This window comes from Rhinoraja longicauda, chromosome 21 (genome assembly GCF_053455715.1).
Source record: "Rhinoraja longicauda isolate Sanriku21f chromosome 21, sRhiLon1.1, whole genome shotgun sequence".
Lineage (NCBI taxonomy): Eukaryota > Metazoa > Chordata > Chondrichthyes > Rajiformes > Arhynchobatidae > Rhinoraja > Rhinoraja longicauda.
The window spans coordinates 11,529,164-11,551,386 of NC_135973.1; the positions used below are offsets into that span (position 1 = coordinate 11,529,164).

At 42.8% G+C, this 22,223-nt stretch overlaps 1 protein-coding gene across 1 annotated transcript in view; it reads left to right on the top strand.

Moving 5' to 3' along the window:
* Window positions 1-22,223, top strand: part of myo15aa (myosin XVAa) — a 126,153-nt gene that overhangs the window by 66,228 nt on the left and 37,702 nt on the right. The window contains exons 39-46 of the mRNA XM_078418384.1: window positions 1,388-1,523; window positions 4,359-4,480; window positions 5,040-5,099; window positions 10,600-10,675; window positions 14,988-15,103; window positions 17,778-17,896; window positions 18,815-18,956; window positions 21,001-21,112. Of these exons, the coding sequence (XP_078274510.1) occupies window positions 1,388-1,523; window positions 4,359-4,480; window positions 5,040-5,099; window positions 10,600-10,675; window positions 14,988-15,103; window positions 17,778-17,896; window positions 18,815-18,956; window positions 21,001-21,112 (883 nt within the window). The remainder of the gene's footprint in view (window positions 1-1,387; window positions 1,524-4,358; window positions 4,481-5,039; window positions 5,100-10,599; window positions 10,676-14,987; window positions 15,104-17,777; window positions 17,897-18,814; window positions 18,957-21,000; window positions 21,113-22,223) is intronic.

A 22,223-nucleotide genomic window follows, 5' to 3' on the forward strand; every position in this document is an offset into this window, starting at 1 on the left:
CCATTACCATTGAGTTCCCCATCATCAACATTCCAGGGGGTCACCATTTAACAAAGATTTATCAGAACCAGCTCATAAGTTTGGTTATTTGAGAGAACAGGTCCTGAAATGGGTGAATTAATTCCCAAAAGCCTTTCATGTTCGGCTCAAGTCAGAATACTTATGAATTGCCCCAAAAAGTGCAACTGCAATAATTTTTAATGATCCAGACACCATCCAGGAGAAACCTGCCATCTTGATCTGCACACAATCTTCAAACCTAAACATTTATTTCTTTCACTAGCAGTGCATAGTCACTGCAGTGTGTACCATCGACAACATGCATAACAACTGGCCAAGACTTCTTCAACAGCACCTCCCAAACCCATTACTTCTATTACCTAGAAACTCAGGGGGAACAACATCAGGGGAACTCCACCAACTGCAAGTTCCTGCGCACACTGCACAATATCATAAGATCATAAGTGATCGGAACAGAATTAGGCCATTCGGCCCATCAAGTCTACCCTACCATTCAATCAAGGCTGATCTATCTCTCCCTCCTAACCTCATTCTCCTGCCTTCTCCCCATAACCTCTGACACCTGTAATATCCTGACTTGGAAATATATTGCTCTTCCTGCAGTATCTCTGAGGCTAAATGTTAAAACTCCCTATCCAACAACACTCCAGTTGTACAACCACGAGCAAGAGGGCAGCCTATCACCCCCTTCTCAAAGGCGGTTATACATGGTCAAAGAATAATAGTTTGATGTTGACGTCATAATAAACATAATAAATCTATTTCGGCCAGAGCGAACCTACTAATCCCTATCCCTTCTCACAGCTCCCTCCGTATTTTACCTGCTTCACTCTCCATGAAACAATCCATCTTCCTTCATCCCAATCAAAGATACTAGAGGAGCAAGATGAATCACTCCTTTGAAAGCCTGTACTGAAGTGTAGTACGCAAAGGAGTGTAACGTCCGCCATTTTAGTAGGCAATACCGCCATTCGTTATGCCTCTCGTAGTGTAATCAGTGTTTTGGAGGAACAGTATGTGTGATGATGCGGTAAAAATGCAGAATATATCTCATCTATCAATTCACAGATTTTTGTTATTTTTCTTTTTAAATGCCTCTGCAAGTTTCGGCCTACTAAAATGGCGCCATGACATACTACGGTTTTTAGGGTCGAGTGGTCCATCTTGCTCTGCTCTATTATCTTTGATCCCAATCACCCACCTCCTCAGTAACAAAACGGATATGAACACATCATGGTGACAGCAGGGTTATGAGGGAAAGTAGTGCCAGTGTGAAAACCTAATCAGAGCAAGTGATGATTCTGATGGAGAAAGGGAATTGAAGCAAATTAAATCCTTTCTTTTTGTTTGTACTTCATCAAAACAGAAACCCCAACCTGCTCCGTTGAAAAAGAGCTCCAATGAAACCGTCGCCATGGTGAAGCCAGTTGGTGGCTCAGCAATGAAAGCCAGCACCCGTCCAATGCCAGTAGTCTCGTCCAGGCATCCTATATTCTCAGGAGGTTAGTAGTGGACCACAACCCTGTTTACTGGGTAATATACTGCTTTGATAAAATAAACATTGTTCTTAATCTCCCATCATTTATAGTAAAACATTTCTGCATTTATTACTAATGTTGTGCAATACGGTCCAAAACCTTACATTTCTGGCTAGAACCTGTGGACTTGATCTACGAGGTAAATGAAAAGTAAGAAACTTAAAGAAATGAATAGAGAGAGAGGGAAGCAAGGAGGAAAGTGAAAAATTGAATAGGGAAATGTAAAATAGAACACACAGAAAAATAGAAACATATTCCTCTCCTATCCTAAAATATCCCTTCCGTCAACTGAATTAATTCTCAGGAAATTATTGATAATATCAGTCTATTATCAAACTCAAATTAAGCTACAGCGAACATAATTAGAGCTCTTAAGGATAGCGGAGTCAGGGGGTATGGGGAGAAGGCAGGAACGGGGTACTGATTGAGAATGATCAGCCATGATCACATTGAATGGTGGTGCTGGCTCGAAGGGCCGAATGGCCTACTCCTGCACCTATTGTCTATTGTCCATTGTCTATAATTCATTTGTGAATCTCTTTCACTCTGTGAACATTTGCAAAATGTCTTGTCCAGACTGGGACTGCAATGTCTTTCATATGTTCACGAATTGCTGTCACGTGACAGAATCCATGGGACTCGATGGGGGCCCGACTTGGTGGGGGGGCCGTGGAGAATGAAGAGGGACCTGCCGGGGGGGGCCAGCGAGACCATGGGGGGACCTGGCGGGAGGCTGCCTGCGGCCTGGGTTGCTGCTGAGGGAAGATAAGACTCTTCAATGAACCTTTTGTAAATTTGTCAGCGTCAGAAACCTGGTGCTTCTTTGTGCACTGCCGAGGTGAGGTCAGCTGTATGATTTTACCGGATTGTATGCAAAAATAAAGAATTTCAGTGTCCCAAGATATAGTGACAATAAAATATCATTATTATCACATAGTAACCTATTCCAAAATAAGCAGAATAATTTCACCAGAAAAATGCAGTGAGTAAATATGCATGAGTTATGTGCCATTAAATCAGTCTTGTCACTTCCAGCCATCTGCTTGTCATTATCAATTGGGAGAGGAATGAGCAATTTGAATCTGGATATTAGACTGATTTTATCAATAATTTCCTGCGAATTAAATCAGTTGATGGAAGGGACATTTTAGGATAATAGTGGTTACTATTAACACTCTGGTTGGTAAGGCATTACCACTTTAAATCTGAGTTTTCCAAGTTCAAATCGCAGAATACAAGGGACATCCCAACGATACTGGGAAACATAAAATACTCAGTTTAAATGTTAAAAAAAAGAAGAATTAGAAATACCCACAATATCAGTAAACAGGGACCAAATTTATACCAGAATCTGAACTATAATTAAGTGGGGAAGAATGTTTCTGGGCAGCTTTTATTATTTGCCAAAGTGCATTCCTTAGAGCGGGCGTTCAGTAACCTTTGAGCAGGGACAGGTGGACGCTCAATGCTGGTGATAATGCTGGCCGATGCAGACTACAATTGCAGTTTTTCATGAAAATAGGAAACTGTTCTGGTTTAAAACCTGATAAAAAGCTGTAACTGCAGCAATAATTACATGATCACCGCAACAGATGGTGGCGATGAAAGGGCTTTTGGAAGTTTCTTTCTGTCGAAAAGTGGAAGTTATCGGGCTGTGCTAAATGCAAGCATTGATTTGTTAAAATGGTCTTTGCTGGTTGAAATTTGCCTGTTTGAAGGGCTATCAACTGCATAAAAAGTGGAATTCTGTCAGGTTTGTCTCTTTATTTCAATACACCACTAGTTTGTCAAAGCTGAGAGTTTATATTCTCTTACTCTTCTTTGAGACAGCTCTCAGGATCTACGGTGACTTTCTTCCATTCCAGTTTTGTGGGCGCTGAGATCACTGACCAAGCCAGTATGAGAATCACAGGCTTTTCCATAGATGGGATTCCAACTACATAGTGATTACTCATGAACCTTGGGAAGGGGTTGGCGTGAGGGCAGATCACAGGCAAAACGTCCACCGCATCTGTCAGTTTCATTGATTTATAATAAAGCACCACAAGGCATCCCACAGAAGGGTTATCAAACCAAATTTGACATCTAAGTACATTAGTATATTTTAGGATACCAGAGGCTCACGAGGTTAATCCCTGGGATGAAGGGACTGTCATATGAGGAAAGATTGAAAAGGCTGGGCTTGTATTCACTAGAGTTTAGAAGAATGAGAGGGGATCTTATAGAGACGTATAAAATTATAAAAGGATTAGACAAGCTAGATGCAGAAAAAATGTTCCCAATGTTGGGCGAGTTCAGAACCAGGGGACACAGTCTAAGAATAAAGGGGAGGCCATTTAAAACTGTGAGAAGAAACTTTTTCATCCAGAGAGTTGTGAATTTGTGGAATTCTCTGCCACAGAAGGCAGTGGAGGCCAATTCACTGGATGAATTTAAAAGTGAGTTAGATAGAGCTTTAGGAGCTAGTGGAATCAAGGGATATGGGGAGAAGGCAGGCACAGGCTACTGATTGTGGATAATCAGCCATAATCACGACGAATGGCGATGCTGGATCGAAGGGCCAAATGGCCTCCTCCTGCACCTATTTTCTATGTTTCCATGTTTCAGATCAGTTGGATGTTACAGACTAAGTCAGACTATTTAAAGAGAGAATGTCTCACTTTTATACAATATTGCTGTGAACTAATGTTGGTTACCATACTTCTCTACCTGCACTTGAGAAAGTCATGAAATATGCGCAACTAAGCGACGTGAAGAAAAAGAATGACATATTTATTTCTGCCATTTTGTACTTTGCAGCCTCAGTATCCAGAGAGCTGACAGGAAACGATGAGAGGATCCAGACTCAACTACACAGGCAGCCTTGTGAAGCCTGCTACACCTACAGCAACGTGTCCTGGAGTATCCATGCCCGTAAAGAGGTACGAGCACTCAGGAGATGTGAAGTATAAGAACTAGAAGTTACTTTAAAGGTCATCCCAGGGGTATTTTTTGTGACCTCAAACTGCCCTCGCATGTTAGTATTCCCATATGGGGTATTTCAATGATCACCCATGATCATATTGAAAGGTGGTGTAGGAAAATAACTGCAGATGCTGGTACAAATCGAAGGTATCACAAAATGCTGGAGTAACTCAGCAGGTCTGGCAGCATCTCAGGAGAGAAGGAATGGGTGACCTTTCGGGTCGAGACCCTTCTTCAGACTGAAGAAGGGTCTCGACCCGAAACACCACCCATTCCTTCTCTCCTGAAATGCTGCCTGACCAGCTGAGTTACTCCAGCATTTTGTGATACCTTCGATATTGAATGGTGGTGCTGGCTCGAAGGGCCGAATGGCCTACTCCTGCACCTATTTTTTCTATGTTTCTATGATCAACAGTGACTTGACAGGTCCCAATATGTCTGAAGTCACGTAGGTAAGGGTTTAATATTCCTGTGATAATCAGATCCAACTCATAAGCACTTTTTTTCATGTTCCAGGTGTTTTATCCAAATGATAATTGCCACAGTCCGGTGGTACTGGATCTAATTTTCAGACAGGTGAGAGAATTCATTCACACGCAATCTGTTTAAAAAAATAAGGATATTGATCTTTGAACTCTTTTTCAGTATGATTGTCTCTGGTATCTTTGTTCCTAAGCTTGTCAAACAGAAGGTGATGCTTTTCATTGGGTAGGGGTGCATATTTGTTTTGTGGTATTTAATCTTTTCTGGCTCCCAAAGCCTGCACCTCTCCAGTTTCCTCTCTCCTTCTGATGAATTCATGAACTATGCAGCCATGTCCAAGATAGCCCAATGTTGGGAGTGAAGATTGCAAGTTATCTCACCAAGAACAATGGCCCCAAACAAAGCTGGCCTGAAATTTGTGTTCAGTCATGTCAATGGTTCAATGGTTTCTTTATTGTCTTGTGTACCAGGTACAGTGAAATACGTTTTGTGCATACAGCTCAGCAAAACTATCATCATACATAAGCACAATCTTCCGATTAGTACAGAATATACAGAACAGCCCACCGAGCCCGTACGCAAGAGGCACCATTTTGGCGTCATTTTATTTTATTCTCTCTCACAAAAAATTCTCATTCTATTTATTTCATTTTATGTTTAAATGCCCACCGGAAGCACATCTTCCATTAAATATTTGGCATTTATAATATCACATGTTGGAACTCCAGCTTTTACATTAAATTGAACTGATGTACAATTTATGATTTTTCATTTTGTTTAGTGAGCCTCACATTAAATGCAAGAAGTATTTAAGGTCTTTGTTATTAAACAGAATTCTCAAATGCCGTTCTTCATTTCTGGCTCTCTTAATCATGGTACTGTAAGGCATTATCTGTGTTTGGTATAAACCAGCATTTGCTGTTTTTTTCTGCACGTACTCTCTGTGTTATCCCAGTAAGGTATAATATCTGAATAGATATGGCCCTTACTTGATTATTCTGATTTTGTGATGCATATCGGAAATTCAGTATGGGTTAAACTCTCTTGAAGTTTTACCTGATTAACACTTTAGCAGCTACCTGCCTACGTAAAAATAGAGGATTTGTTTTCTCAAAGATCCTTTGCAATGATGATCACAGAAGATGCTCGAATGTGAGCTACATTTAAACTGTTCTGCTGCGTGGAGCAAACATACTGAGCCACAGCGAAAACTAATTTTGGTGCAATTGAATCAATGTACCATTTTGAAGATAATGTGTTAAAATGAGAAATGATTATTTTATCATGAAGGAACTGATTAAATTAAGCAACGCCTCATTAGAAATTTGATCATCAAATTAACATATGTGATGGAAATTTTGGATTTGAACCAAATGAGAAAGAGACTTTGCCTGCAGAATATTAATGGCCACCTTTTTGTTTACCTTTAATTTTAATCTGAAATCTATTTTAAAAAAAATGTAAATCCTAATACATACCATGATTGGATGCTCAATAATGGATTGGAATCATATTTTTTCTCAATAAATGTTGGAAAATAAGGAGAACTTTTTATTTTACGATGAAAGTTATTTTATTCTCCCTACCTCTGCATCAATTCAAGTCAGCTTCCCTGGGTTCAAAAATGGTTGCAGGATCTTGTTTTTACAACATAGATGTTGTTCTTCAACTGGCCAACAGGTGATGCAAGTGAGTTTAACGTCTTCATCTATTCCAATGTGTGGAGAAATCAATGTGAATGCTCAGAGAACAATTGTAGCCATTCCAAATGCAGATTGGATATTAGGCTGGGAAGAAATTGAGAGCTGTGAATTTTATATGTAGAATAGCATTTTTTTTAAAATGTCTTACTGTTCCTGACTGTTCGACATTACATAACTCACGTGATCCAAAAGGGAAACACTTCTGTTTATTACACCCATCAAAGCTCCTGACAAATGTCTGAACAGTGTGAGGCTTTGCCTTAAGATAATAGTAACTACACCAACCTTAAAGCAATACTTGTTAACGTACACACATCGTCCTCCTTCCTCTTTAAAACAAAGAAAACCCTGAATGACGAAAGAACATATTTACACACTAGAACATAAACACATGTATCCATTTAAACATGTCGTTTTTTCAGGCCATTGTTCTTCAGTAGCCTGCAGTGTGAAAATTTGCTCTTCTTGGCTGTGATTGCTTTCTATTATGCTATCCACTGTAAAAACATATATTTTTTTAAGTGCAACACTCAATGAAGCAATTGTAATGAGAGAGCAACACAGCCCTGGGTGAAAGACTAGAGGCTGCCATCATCAGAATAGCTGATCTTGGGTCAAACATGGTCAGAAGCAACTTACAGTAAATGACCTGAATGAAAGATTGGTCAAGGAAGAACTTATACAACCAGGTTGTTGTACTTCGTGGAATGGTATCTGTTATACCTTTGTTATGACCCTGGAAGGACCACAAGTACACGTGTTTAAAAGGTTAGAAAGCTGGAGCTTAGAAACATAGAAACATAGAAAATAGGTGCAGGAGTAGGCCATTCGGCCCTTCGAGCCTGCACCGCCATTCAATATGATCATGGCTGATCATTCAGCTCAGTAGCCTGTACCTGCCTTCTCTCCATACCCCCTGATCCCTTTAGCAAAAAGGGCCACATCTAACTCCCTCTTAAATATAGCCAATGAACTGGCCTCAACTACCTTCTGTGGCAGAGAATTCCACAGACTCACCACTCTCTGTGTGAAGAAATGTTTTCTCATCTCGGTCCTAAAAGACCTCCCCCTTATCCTTAAGCTGTGACCCCTGGTTCTGGACTCCCCCAACATCGGGAACAATCTTCCCGCATCTAGCCTCTCCAACCCCTTAAGAATTTTATATGTTTCTATAAGATCCCCCTCAGTCTTCTAAATTCCAGCGAGTACAAGCCCAGCCTATCTAGTCTTTCCTCATATGTAAGTCCCGCCATCCCAGGGATCAATCTGGTGAACCTTCTCTGTACTCCCTCTAAGGCAAGAACGTCTTTCCTCAGGTTAGGAGACCAAAACTGCACACAATACTCCAGGTGCGGTCTCACCAAGGCCCTGTACAACTGCAGCAGAACCTCCCTGCTCCTAAACTTAAATCCTCTTGCTATGAATGCCAACATACCATTCGCTTTCTTCACTGCCTGCTGCACCTGCATGCTTGCTTTCAATGACTGGTGCACCATGACACCCAGGTCACGTTGCATCTCCCCTTCTCCCAATCGGTCACCATTCAGGTAATACTCTGTTTTCCTGTTCTTGCCGCCAAAGTGGATAACCTCACATTTATCCACATTATATTGCATCTGCCATGCATTTGCCCACTCGCCTAATCTATTCAGGCTGTTTATTCCACAGCCACCTGGAACCAGAGTGACCACCAAATCACCTCATTCTCTTATATACATGTTACTACACGGGCAAACAAAGTAGTCCTTGTGATACAACAAAGTAGTCCTTGTGATACAACAAAGTAGTCCTTGCAATATCACAACATCCCCCTTGTCTTATAAAATAAAATATATTTAACAACAAACTCTAAACACAACTGTTTTTTATAAACACCATAAATAGTAAGGAATAAATAGTAACCACCAAAATAATGGTTATGGCCTCCTCCTCAATCTGTAGATATCAGTAGAGATTTAACAAGAGCCACAGCTCACGGCAATAGCTTGCTGTGGGTTTATTCATGAGCCAGTGTTGAAGACCTCGGGGGAAACACGTGTTTAATTCTTCAGACTGGAAAACAGATAAAGTTGTCAATGATTAAAATGATGGCATCTACCACTGGGCATTGAGGACTTTTTCAATTTCTGAACATTCTATTCACGAGTTTTCTTTATAACGCCATGGTCACTTTGGGATGTGTGTCTTTGACTTACAAATCTATCTTTCACTGTAATGAATAAAACACTATTCTTTGCCCATAGGAAAACACTGTATCAAAATACCCTTCTAGCATTTTGCCCAACCTTTACAACTTACAAAATTTTGCACGGCACGGTAGCGCAGCGGTAGAGTTGTTGCTTTACAGCGAATGCAGCGCCGGAGACACAGGTTCGATCCTGACTACGGGTGCTGCACTGTAAGGAGTTTGTACGTTCTCCCCGTGACCTGCGTGGGTTTTCTCCGAGATCTTCGGTTTCCTCCCACACTCCAAAGACGTACAGGTATGTAGGTTAATTGGCTGGGTAAATGTAAAAATTGTCCCTAGTGGGTGTAGGATAGTGTTAATGTACGGGGATCACTGGGCGGCACGGACTTGGAGGGCCGAAAAGGCCTGTTTCCGGCTGTAGATATATGATATGATATGATATGATATGATATTAAAATATTGTGCAGGGACACTTTCCTTTTGTAAATTAATGAATGGCTATAGATTGGGGACTCGAAATCCAATATGACTGGGCACAGATCTGCAGTTGACAGCCAACAAAGTTGGAGCTGGACAAGTTACTTAATGACTCACTTGGTCATGTCATTGTGGACACATTCAGCATTCGTATCTACCACAATGCCAGACCCATCCGTTGTTTCCTGAGTCCTGTACCCTGTCCCCTTATGGCACAGGTGGAGGAAGAAGGGTCTCGACCCAAAAAAGTCACCTGTTCCTTCTCTCCAGAGATGCTGCCAGACCCGCTGAGTTACTCCAGCATTTTTTTTTTGTCTATCTTCACAGTAAACCAGCATCTGCAGTTGCTTCCTACACAGGTGGAGGAAGAGTTGCATAAGCTGGAACAGAACAGGGTGTTGGTTAAGGCCCAGCACAGTGACTGGATAAGCCCACTGCTTGTCAGATGATGTACTGCAGTCATGCAGTGATTATAAGGTCACTCTCACTAAAAATACCAGTTGACTCTGCCCAGGTCACAGGACCAATGCATTGCAGACAAAAGGAACAGATTTAATCAGTTTCTCTGTGTACCTCTTTCATAATATTTCTTCCAACTCGCATTAATCCCCTTTTATAGATACTATTTATTGCTTAAGCATTGACAGATTGACTCTTCTAAATTGTGTAAGAAGGAACTGCAGATGCTGGTTTAAACCGATGATAGACACAAAATGCTGGAGTAACTCAGCGGGTCAGGCAGCATCTCTGGAGAGAAGGAATGGGTGACGTTTCGGGTCGAGACCCTTCTTCAGACTGGTTAGGGATAAGGGAAATGAGAGATATCGACGGTGATGTGGAGAGATAAAGAACAATGAATTCATTGTTTTTTATCACTCCACATCACAGTCTATATCTCTCGTTTCCCTTATCCCTAACCAGTCTGAAGAAGGGACTCACCCCGAAACGTCACCCATTCCTTCTCTCCAGAGATGCTGCCTCAAGCCAAATAGTGATTCCAACCTTAAAGAAGCACTTGCATTTCACACTAATGTACATATATCGAAATTACAGACTGGAACCTAACTCAGGAATTCATGAGTTTATGGAATAACAGATACCCAGGGTGTAAATTACAGGTTAGAATCTTATTAGTCAAAGAGGAGTGAAGGCCAGAATGAGGCGCAGTTTGTAGAGATGTTGTGCAGCTTTTTAATAACTTTTTTCCCCTTTTATTTCTATAAAGATTGTCTATGATACATTTTCTGAAACATGTGTGAGACTGAACAAAGAGCAGCAAATGAAGATGAGATCATTACTCGGTGAGTATTCTAATTCTCTGAGTGGAAGCAGTGGGATTGAAATGGATTGGAGAGGTAAATAGGAAAGGATATCGGGGTAAGTCAAGTCAAGTCAAGTCAAGTCAAGTCAAGTCAAGTCAAGTCAAGTCAAGTCAAGTCAAGTCAATTTTATTTGTATAGCACATTTAAAAACAACCCACGTTGACCAAAGTGCTGTACATCTGATTAGGTACTAAGGAAAAAAATGAAACATACAGTAGCACGCAAACAGTTCACAACGCCTCCTCAATGAGCCTCAAACGCTAGGGAGTAGAAATAGGTTTTGAGCCTGGACTTAAAGGAGTCGATGGAGGGGGCAGTTCTGATGGGGAGAGGGATGCTGTTCCACAGTCTAGGAGCTGCAACCGCAAAAGCGTGGTCACCCCTGAGCTTAAGCCTAGACCGCGGGATAGTGAGTAGCCCCAAGTCGGCCGACCTGAGGGACCTGGAGTTAGAGAGGGGGGTTAGAAGATTTTTGATGTAGGGGGGGGAATGTCCATTTAGGGCTTTATACGTGAATAAGAGGAGCTTGAAGTTGATTCTGTACCGTACAGGGAGCCAGTGGAGAGAGGCCAGAATCGGGGTGATGTGGTCCCTTTTACGGGTACCCGTCAGGAGTCTCGCTGCGGCGTTTTGGACCAGTTGCAGGCGGGACAGGGAAGATTGGCTGATCCCAGTGTATAGGGAGTTGCAGTAGTCTAGGCGGGAGGAAATGAAAGCGTGAATGATTTTTTCTGTGTCGTCGAATTGGAGGAAAGGTTTGATTTTAGCTATGGTTCGAAGTTGGAAGAAGCTGGCTTTTACCACAGCGTTGACTTGCTTATCAAATTTTAATGCAGAGTCAATTATCATGCCGAGGTTTTTGACATGCGGTTTGACTAGGCAGGATTGACTTCCAAGACTGCCTGTTATCGATTTGATGGAGTCGGGGGGGCCGAATAGGATGACCTCAGACTTGCTCTCATTTAATTGGAGGAAGTTCTGTGCCATCCTACATTTTATGTCCTCAAGGCAGTGTAAGAGGCTGTTTAAATTTGACTAGTTGTTGGATTTCAGGGGGAGGTAAAGCTGAGTGTCATCGGCATAGCAGTGGAAAGAAATGCCGTGCCTTTGAATGATTTGGCCAAGGGGGAGCATGTATAGAGAGAAGAGAATGGGGTCTAGGATGGAGCCTTGTGGAACTCCGCAGGAGAGGCTAGCTGGAGCAGAGGAATAACTGCCTATGTTGATGGCGAAACTCCTATCTTTGAGGTACGAAGCGAACCAGCTCAGGGCAGTGCCATCAATGCCAACCGCGTACCGGAGACGGTCAATAAGGATGGTGTGGTCCACTGTATCGAACGCTGCGCTGAGGTCGAGAAGGAGCAGGATTGCACAGTCGCCGGTGTCGATGGCGAGAAGCAGGTCGTTGTGTACCTTCAACAAGGCAGACTCTGTGCTGTGGTGGGCTCTGAAACCTGACTGGAAACTTTCCAGGATGGTGTATTGGTGCAGGTAGGGCACTAATTGGTTTAGAATTGTCTTTTCAAGGACTTTTGACAGGAAAGGAAGGAAGGGAATGATTTTTGAGGTGGGTAAAAGGTTTTATCAACATGAATTCTAAGGGAAATGCAAATGCAGTGATGGAATAAAACAAAAACTGCAGATGCCTGGAAATATGAATTGAAAACAGAAAACTGAAAACTCTCAGCAGGTCAGGCAGCAATGGTGGAAATTGAAGTGGAATTAACACTTCAAGGTGAAGACCTTGAAGAACGTCGTGAGAAAACAGGTTTGTTTTAGGTTGCTAAGATAGTGGGGTGGATGAATAGGCCAAAGGGAATATCTCTGATAGGCTGAGGGATGATTAAGCCTTCTGGTTGACGAGACCAGTTGGAGACGGAACAGGCAGAAGGTGTGAAATGTTGAAACATCCCAGCGAGTCAGTCAGTGCTGGTGGAGAACGAGAAACTAGGTCAATATTACAAACTGATGACCGAGAGCAGACAAAATATGTCGGATGAACTGCAGATGGTTTACATTAAAGATGGACGCAAAATGTCGGAGTAACTCAACCAGGCAGGCAGCATTTCTGGAGAGAAGGAATGGATGACGAAGAAGGGTCTCGACCCGGAACCTCACCCATTCCTTCTCTCCAGAGACGCTGCCTGTCCCGCTGAGTTACTCCAGTATTTTGTGCTTGCCCGAGAGCAGAAATGGGCGATTCTGATAAAGCAGAGAATATCAGCAACCTGAAGGTGTTGAACTAGATATTGGTTCCTAATGCTCAAACATGTCCAGACAGAAGACGAAAGAAAGAATGCCTTGGCACCCAACCTGCCTCTCACAGGCCGTGAGACATTCATTGGCTTCATTTGTTTTTGTTCTTTTTGGCTAATCAGCAATCTAATCATCAGCTTTAAGTTTCAAAATCTGAACTTGTGGGATTTCTGTGTACTTAATAGTTATGACTAATGAATCTCTCTACAAACCTTGGTTCTGTCACCTTACAAGACAGTGCAGTTGCTCGAAAACTGTGATTAAAAACAGAAAGTGCTGGAACTGCACTTCAAACCAAGCAGCTGTGGAGAGAGAAACAGAGTTAATATTTCCAGTCGATGAACCTTGACTGGAAGATTATTAACCTGAAACGCTGCCATTGTTTCTATCTTCACAGATGCCGCTTGATTTATTTCCAGCTTTATTTTTGTTTTTTAATTCAGTAAGTTTTCTTTACATAGTCCAGCAGATTTACTCAGGGACATCAAATAAGCAACACTATTATTAGAGTTTATGTAATTAAAACAAAACAGAACAGAAGAACAATGACATGAAAGACCCTCGGGTACAGCATGGAACCAAGGCCCTCGGCCCAGCTGGTCCATTGATCACCCGTTCGCTCTCGTTCCATGTTATCCGTAGGACCACCTACTACCCAGCCCCTGTGTCCATGTTGAAGGGTCCAGGCCATCAAAGGAACCAGCAGTGGTTTACCATCTGTGGTACATTCCTGTCCAAATAATCTGCTTATCCCTTCAGAAATCACTGCAAGGGGCTATACAATGACAATGCAAGCAAGATGGCTTAAAATCTTTAGGTTAGTTGAGTTTAGAGATGCAGAGCACAAAAACAGGCCCTTTGGCCCACCGAGTCCAGGCCGACCAACGATCCCCGCACACTAACACTATCCTACACACACTGGGGACAATTTGCGTTTATAGCAACCCAATTAACCTACTAACCTGTACGTCTTTTGAGCGTGTGAGTAAACCGAAGATCTCGGAGAAAACCCATGCAGGTCATGGGGAGAACGTACAAATCCAATGCAGACAGCACCCTTAGTCAGGATCGAACCCGGGTCTCCGGCGCTGCAAGCGCTGTAAGGTAGCAACTCTACCTCTGCACCACTGCGCCGCCCTTTAGAGATACAGTCGGTAAACTGAGGTGCTGGGTTAAGTGATATTGAATGATAGTTTACGGTGCTTTATTGAGACCAATAGAGAGTGAGTAACATTGAGTGCTGATGGGCGTGATACCAAATTAAGTATGAGAGAATTAAATGTAATATAAATGGATGTAAGTAAAATTATAGGTTCTGGCTTCAATGCGTCAATAGGTTTGAACTTTGTTACAATAGCCATAGATGGCTATGTCAGAGTTAAAAGTGACAGGTTATATTGACTGTATTTTGTTTAGTTCAGCATTGGGAATAACCCCTTTGGCCCACGCATTGACTCTAATTCTATGCTATCCCACTATTGCATCCTGACAGACGAGGGGCAATTTACAGAAGCCAGTTAATCTACAAACGCACACATCTTTGGAATGTGGGAGGAAACCGGAGCACCCATAGGAAACCTATGCAGTCACGGGGAGAATGTGCAAACTCCGCACAGACAGCATCCAAAGTCAGAATCAAACCTTGGTCTCTGGTGCTGTGAGATAGCAACTCTATTGCTGTGCCATTGTGCCACCCAAAATGGCTGATGATAATCCAGTTTCCACACATGACAATGTTCTTTCCTGGTTTAATCTCTCCTCCTAGTATTTGTTGTGAAACATCTAAATATTAAAGAGCCAAGATCATTCTAGCCTGAAAATAGACACAAAGTGCTGGAGCAACTCAGCGGGTCAGGCAGCATCTCTGGAGAAAAAGGATGGGTGACAATTTGTGTTGGAACCCTTCTTCGGACTGTCTTCCTTCTTTCTTCCTACACACCATTCTAGCCTCGATATTTAAAAACTTCCCCTTTGAACATGTCCAAGATGTGCAACTGCAGCTTGTATAACAGAATGAGTTATTTCTCTTCTGCAGCTGAAAACAACATTCAAGCTTCGACGCTGGTGAAGGATGAGGTTGTCAAGAGGAAGATTGTGATGACAGCCAGAGAATCTTGGGATATTTATTTCTGCCGTCTGTTCCCTGCCTCTGTGAGGACAACTTTCCTGGATTTGTATACTTTCTTTTATTTGAGCAGATGTGTTGTGAAATGTATTTTCTCAAAATCCTTAGCATTTAGTAAGTACACCTGACTGCCTGCAGACTGCAGTAACCTCCCTGTTGAAGGAGCAGCTCTTGGGAACATGGGTGTAGAAATTACCCATTCATCCCCTGGAACCTGTTTACTATCCAGTGGCTTATCTGTACCTCAGAACACAAGCTCTTGGCCCTAAATATTATGGTGAAGGGAGCCACAATCTGTGTAGGAAGGAACTGCAGATGGCTGGTTTACACCGAAGATAGACACAAAATGCTGGAGTAACTCAGCGGGTCAGGCAACATCTCTGGAGAGAAGGAATATATGACGTTTCGGGTTGAGACCCTTCTTCAGACTCAATCTGCATCAATGTCACATTTCTGATCGGTGCCCCCAGCTACTTCCTTTGCCCGATCACTATTTAATTCTGCAATAACTATCTCATTCCATAACGTCCCAATCCACCTCCCAGCCAAGGCCATGTAACTCATTTTTGAAGGAATTATGCATGCAGTTTTTCATTGGAGCCTGCTGAAAAATTCACTTTGCTAAAGAAGGAGTTAATATCTCTTTAAATTCTGATCATGTATTAGAGTCATAGAGTCTAACAGCATGGAAACAGGCCCTTGAGACCAACTTGCGCACACCGGCCAACATGTCCCATCTAGATTAGTCCCACCTGCTTGCATTTGGCCCATATTACTCGAAACCTGTCCAACCCATGTACCTGTCTAAAAACTTCTTCAATGTTGTGATAATCCCTGCCTCAACTACCTCCTGCGGCAGCCCACCACCCTTTGTGTTAAAAATTTACCCCTCAGATTCCTATTAAATCTTTCCCCCCTCACCTTACACCTAAGGTTGTATCACTAAGGAGGATACAAACAATCTCCCAGATGTTCTAGTGGCCAGAGATCCTAGGGTGACAGAGGAACTGGAGGAAATCCACATTAGGCAGGAAAAAGTTTTGGGTAGACTGATGGGACTCAAGGCTGATAAATCCCCAGGGCCTGATGGTCTGCATCCCAGGGTGCTTAAGGAGGTGGCTCTAGAAATTGTGGACGCATTAGTGATTATTTTCCAATGTTCTATAGATTCCGGGTCAGTTCCTGTGGATTGGAGGGTAGCTAATGTTATCCCACTTTCAAGAAAGGAGGGAGAGAGAAAACGGGAAATTATAGACCAGTTAGTCTGACATCAGTGGTGGGGAAGATGCTGGAGTCAATTATAAAAGACGAAATTGCGGAGCATTTGGATAGCAGTAACAGGATCGTTCCGAGTCAGCATGGATTTACGAAGGGGAAATCATGCTTGAATAATCTACTGGAATTTTTTGAGGATGTAACTAGGAAAATTGACAGGGGATGTGGTGTACCTAGACTTTCAGAAAGCCTTCGACAAGGTCCCACATAGGAGATTGGTGGGCAAAATTAGAGCACATGGTATTGGAGGTAGGGTACTGACATGGATAGAAAGTTGGTTGACAGACAGAGAGCAAAGAGTGGCGATAAATGGGTCCCTTTCAGAATGGCAGGCAGTGACTAGTGGGGTACCGCAAGGCTCGGTGTTGGGACCGCAGCTATTTACAATATACATCAATGACTTGGATGAAGGGATTAAAAGTACCATTAGCAAATTTGCAGTTGATACAAAGCTGGGTGGCAGTGTGAACTGTGAGGAAGATGCTATGAGGTTGCAGGGTGACTTGGACAGGTTGTGTGAGTGGGCGGATGCTTGGCAGATACAGTTTAATGTGGATAAGTGTGAGGTTATCCACTTTGGTGGTAAGAATAGGAAGGCAGATTATTATCTGAATGGTGTCAAGTTAGGAAAAGGGGACGTACAACGTGGTCTGGGTGTCCTAGTGCATCAGTCACTGAAAGGAAGCATGCAGGTACAGCAGGCAGTGAATTGAGTATAGGAGCAAAGAGGTCCTTCTGCAGTTGTACAGGGCCCTAGTGAGACCGCACCTGGAGTACTGTGTGCAGTTTTGGTCTCCAAATTTGAGGAAGGATATTCTTGCTATTGAGGGCGTGCAGCGTAGGTTTACTAGGTTAATTCCCGGAATGGCGGGACTGTCATATGTTGAAAGACTGGAGCAACTAGGCTTGTATACACTGGAATTTAGAAGGATGAGAGGGGATCTTATCGAAACGTATAAGATTATTAAGGGGTTGGACACATTAGAGGCAGGAAACATGTTCCCAATGTTGGGGGAGTCCAGAACCAGGGGCCACAGTTTAAGAATAAGGGGTAGGCCATTTAGAACAGAGATGAGGAAAAACTTTTTCAGTCAGAGAGTTGTGAATCTGTGGAATTCTCTGCCTCAGAGGGCAGTGGAGGCCAATTCTCTAAATACATTCAAGAGAGAGCTAGATAGAGCTCTTAAGGATAGCGGAGTCAGGGGGTATGGAGAGAAGGCAGGAACGGGGTACTGATTGAGAATGATCAGCCATGATCACATTGAATGGCGGTGCTGGTTCGAAGGGCCGAATGGCCTACTCCTGCACCTATTGTCTATTGTCTATGTCCCCTGATTCTCGATTCCCTACTCTGGGCAAGAGACTGTGCGATTACCTGACAGTTTTACCAATGCTAATTTGTAATGATTGATGATTGTGTTGCAGGGCAGCGTTGGAACTGGAGTGCAGGTTCTGGGAGTGTCCCACAAAGGAATCAGTCTGCTGAAACTAGTGCGAAGCCGCAGTATGCCGACAGAGAATCTGAGGGTACTCAGAAGCTACAGGTACAAAGAAGTCACTATGGTCCCTCCTTTTGCTGGACTGTGTAGAAATTTGGAGTCATGTTTGAATCCGAGATGAGTATTGCTGGCATGATCCACTATTTTTGCCTCATGTTATCACCCGTGCCCACATTTTCCTCCACTTGTAGTGCTAATGAAATCCTCATCCATGCCTTTGCAACTTTCACACTCAACTCTTCCGGACTTAACTGCGATCCTTTATAACTGTGTGGTGATTCAAAACCATTGCAAGCTTCCTGTCATACCCATGTCCTGTTTATCTTCACCAGACTGCTCACAGGTCTTCCCGAGCTTCTAACTAATCAACATAATCCTTTAAAAAATTTCAGCCTTGCATTCAAGGAGTTGTCTCACTTTATCTCTGTATTCTCTGTATTCCCCCTGGCCCACTCTGCTGAGGTTCAGTTGATACTTTGGCTGTCTCTCAAATATCTATGCTAACACCACTTCCTCCTGTAATAGGTAGTGCCTCAGTAACATGGAGACATGATCTTCCATATCTTCTAAAATTAGATATGAAATAAGATATGTATTGAACACATCTGCCTATGCTCTCCCATTTTCCCAACTCAACCTCTGAAGTTTCCTTAATTCAGAATTCCCACCTAGATTTTGTTTCCCCTGTTCTCAAATCTCTAAGCTGCATTCTTGAACTTCTGACCATAAGCCGACCTGGTCCTCCAACCTCCCATTCTCCAACTCCAATCTCTGAATTCCACCTCTCCTTTCGCCCCCTGATTCTCCAATCTCCAAGCTGACTCTTTGTTGCCATGCCAGGATTCTCCTGAACCTGTCTTTGAATTTGTAGAATGTCTATATGGAATTCGGTATGTTGCTCTGGGACAAGAGTCTGGTGTCCAAGAAGCCAACCTAATCAGTATCAAAACGATTGCTTTACAGCTACACAGACATCTTGTTTGTCACCATCCCTTCTGAAAACATGTTGGATTTCAACCTCACCAATGAGAAACTGATTTTGTTTTCCTCCAAGGCTCCACAAATTAAGAACATGATTGATTACTTCATCACTGAGCTGAAGAAGGTGGGTGAGGATTTGCTTCAGGCTGCTTACGAGGAATGTGACAAATGCTTCTCAAAATTCTTGTTCTTTAACCAAGGCATGTAACGTAACTCCACGTTTTTTCTTTAAATCAGCCATTGGTCAGTGAGTGGTCATTTCTCTTTTGTTAGAAAGATAAAATTTCACGTTCCTTCCCAAAGATTTGGACACATCATCCAGATTTCTGTTTTGGGGCATACTATGAGAGCTCAGCACTATCAGGGGGGTTGTGCTGTGACAATACTGCATTGTCACAGGGGCCGGTGCTGAGGGAGGACAACACTGTTGAAGGGATTATTTTGAGGGAGCATTGAATTGTCTGAGAGAACAATGAGGCAGATTTGTCTTTCGGTGGCGCAGCGGTAGAGTTGCTGCCTTTCAGCGAATGCAGCGCCGGAGACTCAGGTTTGATCCTGACCAAGGGTGCTGTACTGTACGGAGTTTGTACGTTCTCCCCGTGACCTGTGTGGGTTTTCTCCGAGATCTTCGGTTTCCTCCCACACTCCAAAGACGTACAGGTTTGTAGGTTAATTGGCTGGGCAAATGTAAAAATTGTCCCTAGTGGATGTAGTGTAGTGGGTGTTAATGTGCGGGGATTGCTGGGAGGCGTGGACCCAGTGGGCCGAAGGGACTGTTTCTGCGCTGTATCTCTAAATCTAAAAAAAATCTAAATCTAAATGAGGTTTTGAATCAAGACTGGCTGTACTCAAGTGGATGTACAAGATCCAAGATTTATCTCCCGACCAATGCTGCTAAAACAGATTATCAGATCATTGATCAGTTTACTGATGGTGGGATATTGTTTTTTTTTCAGATTTACAATGTTGATTAAACTTCTTAATTTGTGCAAAATCGGGTGGATTTCCAACCTCAGACAAAATAGTGGCAATCAAAATTCCAGACCAAGAGTCAAGAGTGTTTTATTGTCATGTGTCCCAGATAGAACAATGAAATTCTTATTTGCCGCAGCACAACAAACTATGTAAACATAGTACACTGTAAACAATATGATAAACGAGAGAGAAAAAAAAAGTCAGCAGAAAGACAATACATGATTACAATCAATCCATTTACATTGTTTAGATACATGATAAGGGAATAACGTTTGGTGCAAGGTAAAGCCAGCAAAGTCCAGTCAAGGATAGTCCAAGGGACATCAAACAGGTAGATCGTAATTCAGCACCGCTCTCTGGTTGTGGGAGGGCGATTCAGTTGCCTGATAACAGTTGGGAAAAAACTGTCCATGAATCTGGTGGTGTGCTTTTTCATACTTATCAATGAAGCTTCAGGTCACTGGCAACAATGTGCTTCCTCCTCAACCTCACCCTTATAGGTTAAAGGTTAAACCCTTATAGGTTATAGGTTAAAGGAAGTTATCCTTCCTTTGTCCCGCCCCCCTGACATCAGTCTGAAGAAGGGTCCCGACCCGAAACGTCGCCCATTCCTTCTCTCCAGAGATGCTGCCTGACCTGCTGAGTTACTCCAGCATTTTGTGAATAAATACCTTCGATTTGTACCAGCATCTGCAGTTATTTTCTTACACTAACCCTTATAGGATGCTTCCCAGGTGAATCTGGTCTCCATTGCTTCTAGAGCTTTTGTTTCTTGCCATTTTCCTCATTAATATTGTCTGTGTCTGCATCCATCTTCATATCATCATATCATATATATACAGCCGGAAACAGGCCTTTTCGGCCCACCAAGTCCGTGCCGCCCAGCGATCCCCGTACATTAACACTATCCTACACCCACTAGGGACAATTTTTACATTTACCCAGCCAATTAATCTACATACCTGTACGTCTTTGGAGTGTGGGAGGAAACCGATGATCTCGGAGAAAACCCACGCAGGTCACGGGGAGAACGTACAAACTCCTTACAGTGCAGCATCTTGCTCATCTCCTGCTCACCATCTATTTTACGGAGTGTCTTGAGATATGTTGTTACATGATCTGTGCTGCAAAATAACAGTAGCTTGGCTGTAAGAGCACAAAGCTAATATTACCTGTGTTGTGGCCACTTGCAGGATTCTAATTATGTTGTAGCAGTGAAGAGTCACATCACAAATGACAGCTCCTTCCTTCGGTTCCACAAGGGAGACATCATCTGCCTACAATCCTTGGATGGTGTTGAGGAAGGTCGGTATCTGTGGGAATCTAATTGTTCATACTCGGGGGTCAACTAAAAATACAAAGAACTAATGTCTTATAAATTTGAGTATCTGAATTGGTTCTAATTAGCTAGATTACTAAACAAGTAGCTACTATGTGGCTTTGAGCCACAAAGAGTTCAGTACTTGTACATACATGAGTGCCCTTGAACTTGAGTCACAGCTAGTTAACATGCAGGTATGGCAAGCGATTAGGGAGACAAAGAATGTCCAGGTTCTCCCCAGGTTATGTACGCCCGACATGTACATATAGATTAGCTTTTTGGAGACCAGCTGGATGGGTTTGCAGGGTTACCTGCCATGCGGGTACTCGGTTTGCAGCAATATCATTGCATTGTGCAGAGGAACCTGAATGGTTTAGTTAAATCCCCTGGTTCAACTACACATTGCTCTTGGTCAGTCTTTGTCTTGATATAAATATAGTACCAGGCAGTTGAATATCTGACTTGCACACCGCTCGTGTCACAAACATTTCTCAGGCACAGAATTCTTTTATATCCCGGGGAGGCCCTGTGTTCGTCTTTACGAAGTGCATTTGATACAAAAGTAAAGACATCTTTCTGCAATTACATTTGTCGCTGGTAATCTTGCGTATGGGGCTGTTTTCTCTACCTGATAGATTCGTGAGAAGGAAGATTGTCCTATGAGGAGCGATGAAGTTGACTGGGCTTATGGAGTATAGATGAATGATTGGTGATTTCATTGACATCTCCGATATTCAGATATGGTTTGCCAGGGCAATGGCAGGAATGATGATTATTCTGGCTGAGGTGTCCAGAACCAGGAATCATAGACTCAAAATAAAGAAAGGCCACTCAGGACTAGGATGAGAAGAATTTTCTGCTGGTGCAGGATAGATTCTTTTAACCAATAACAGTACTGGAAGCTCTGTCACTGAGACTATTTAAGACAGGCATTTATAATTTTTTGGATATTGAGGGATTCAAGTGAGTGTAAATTAACACCTTGGTCTCATTGAGTCTGAACTCACACCTTGGACTCAGTGAGTTTGAACTCACTGGGCTCAGTGAGCGTGAATTCATTCCCTGGGTTCAGAGTGTCTGCATACATTCACTGGT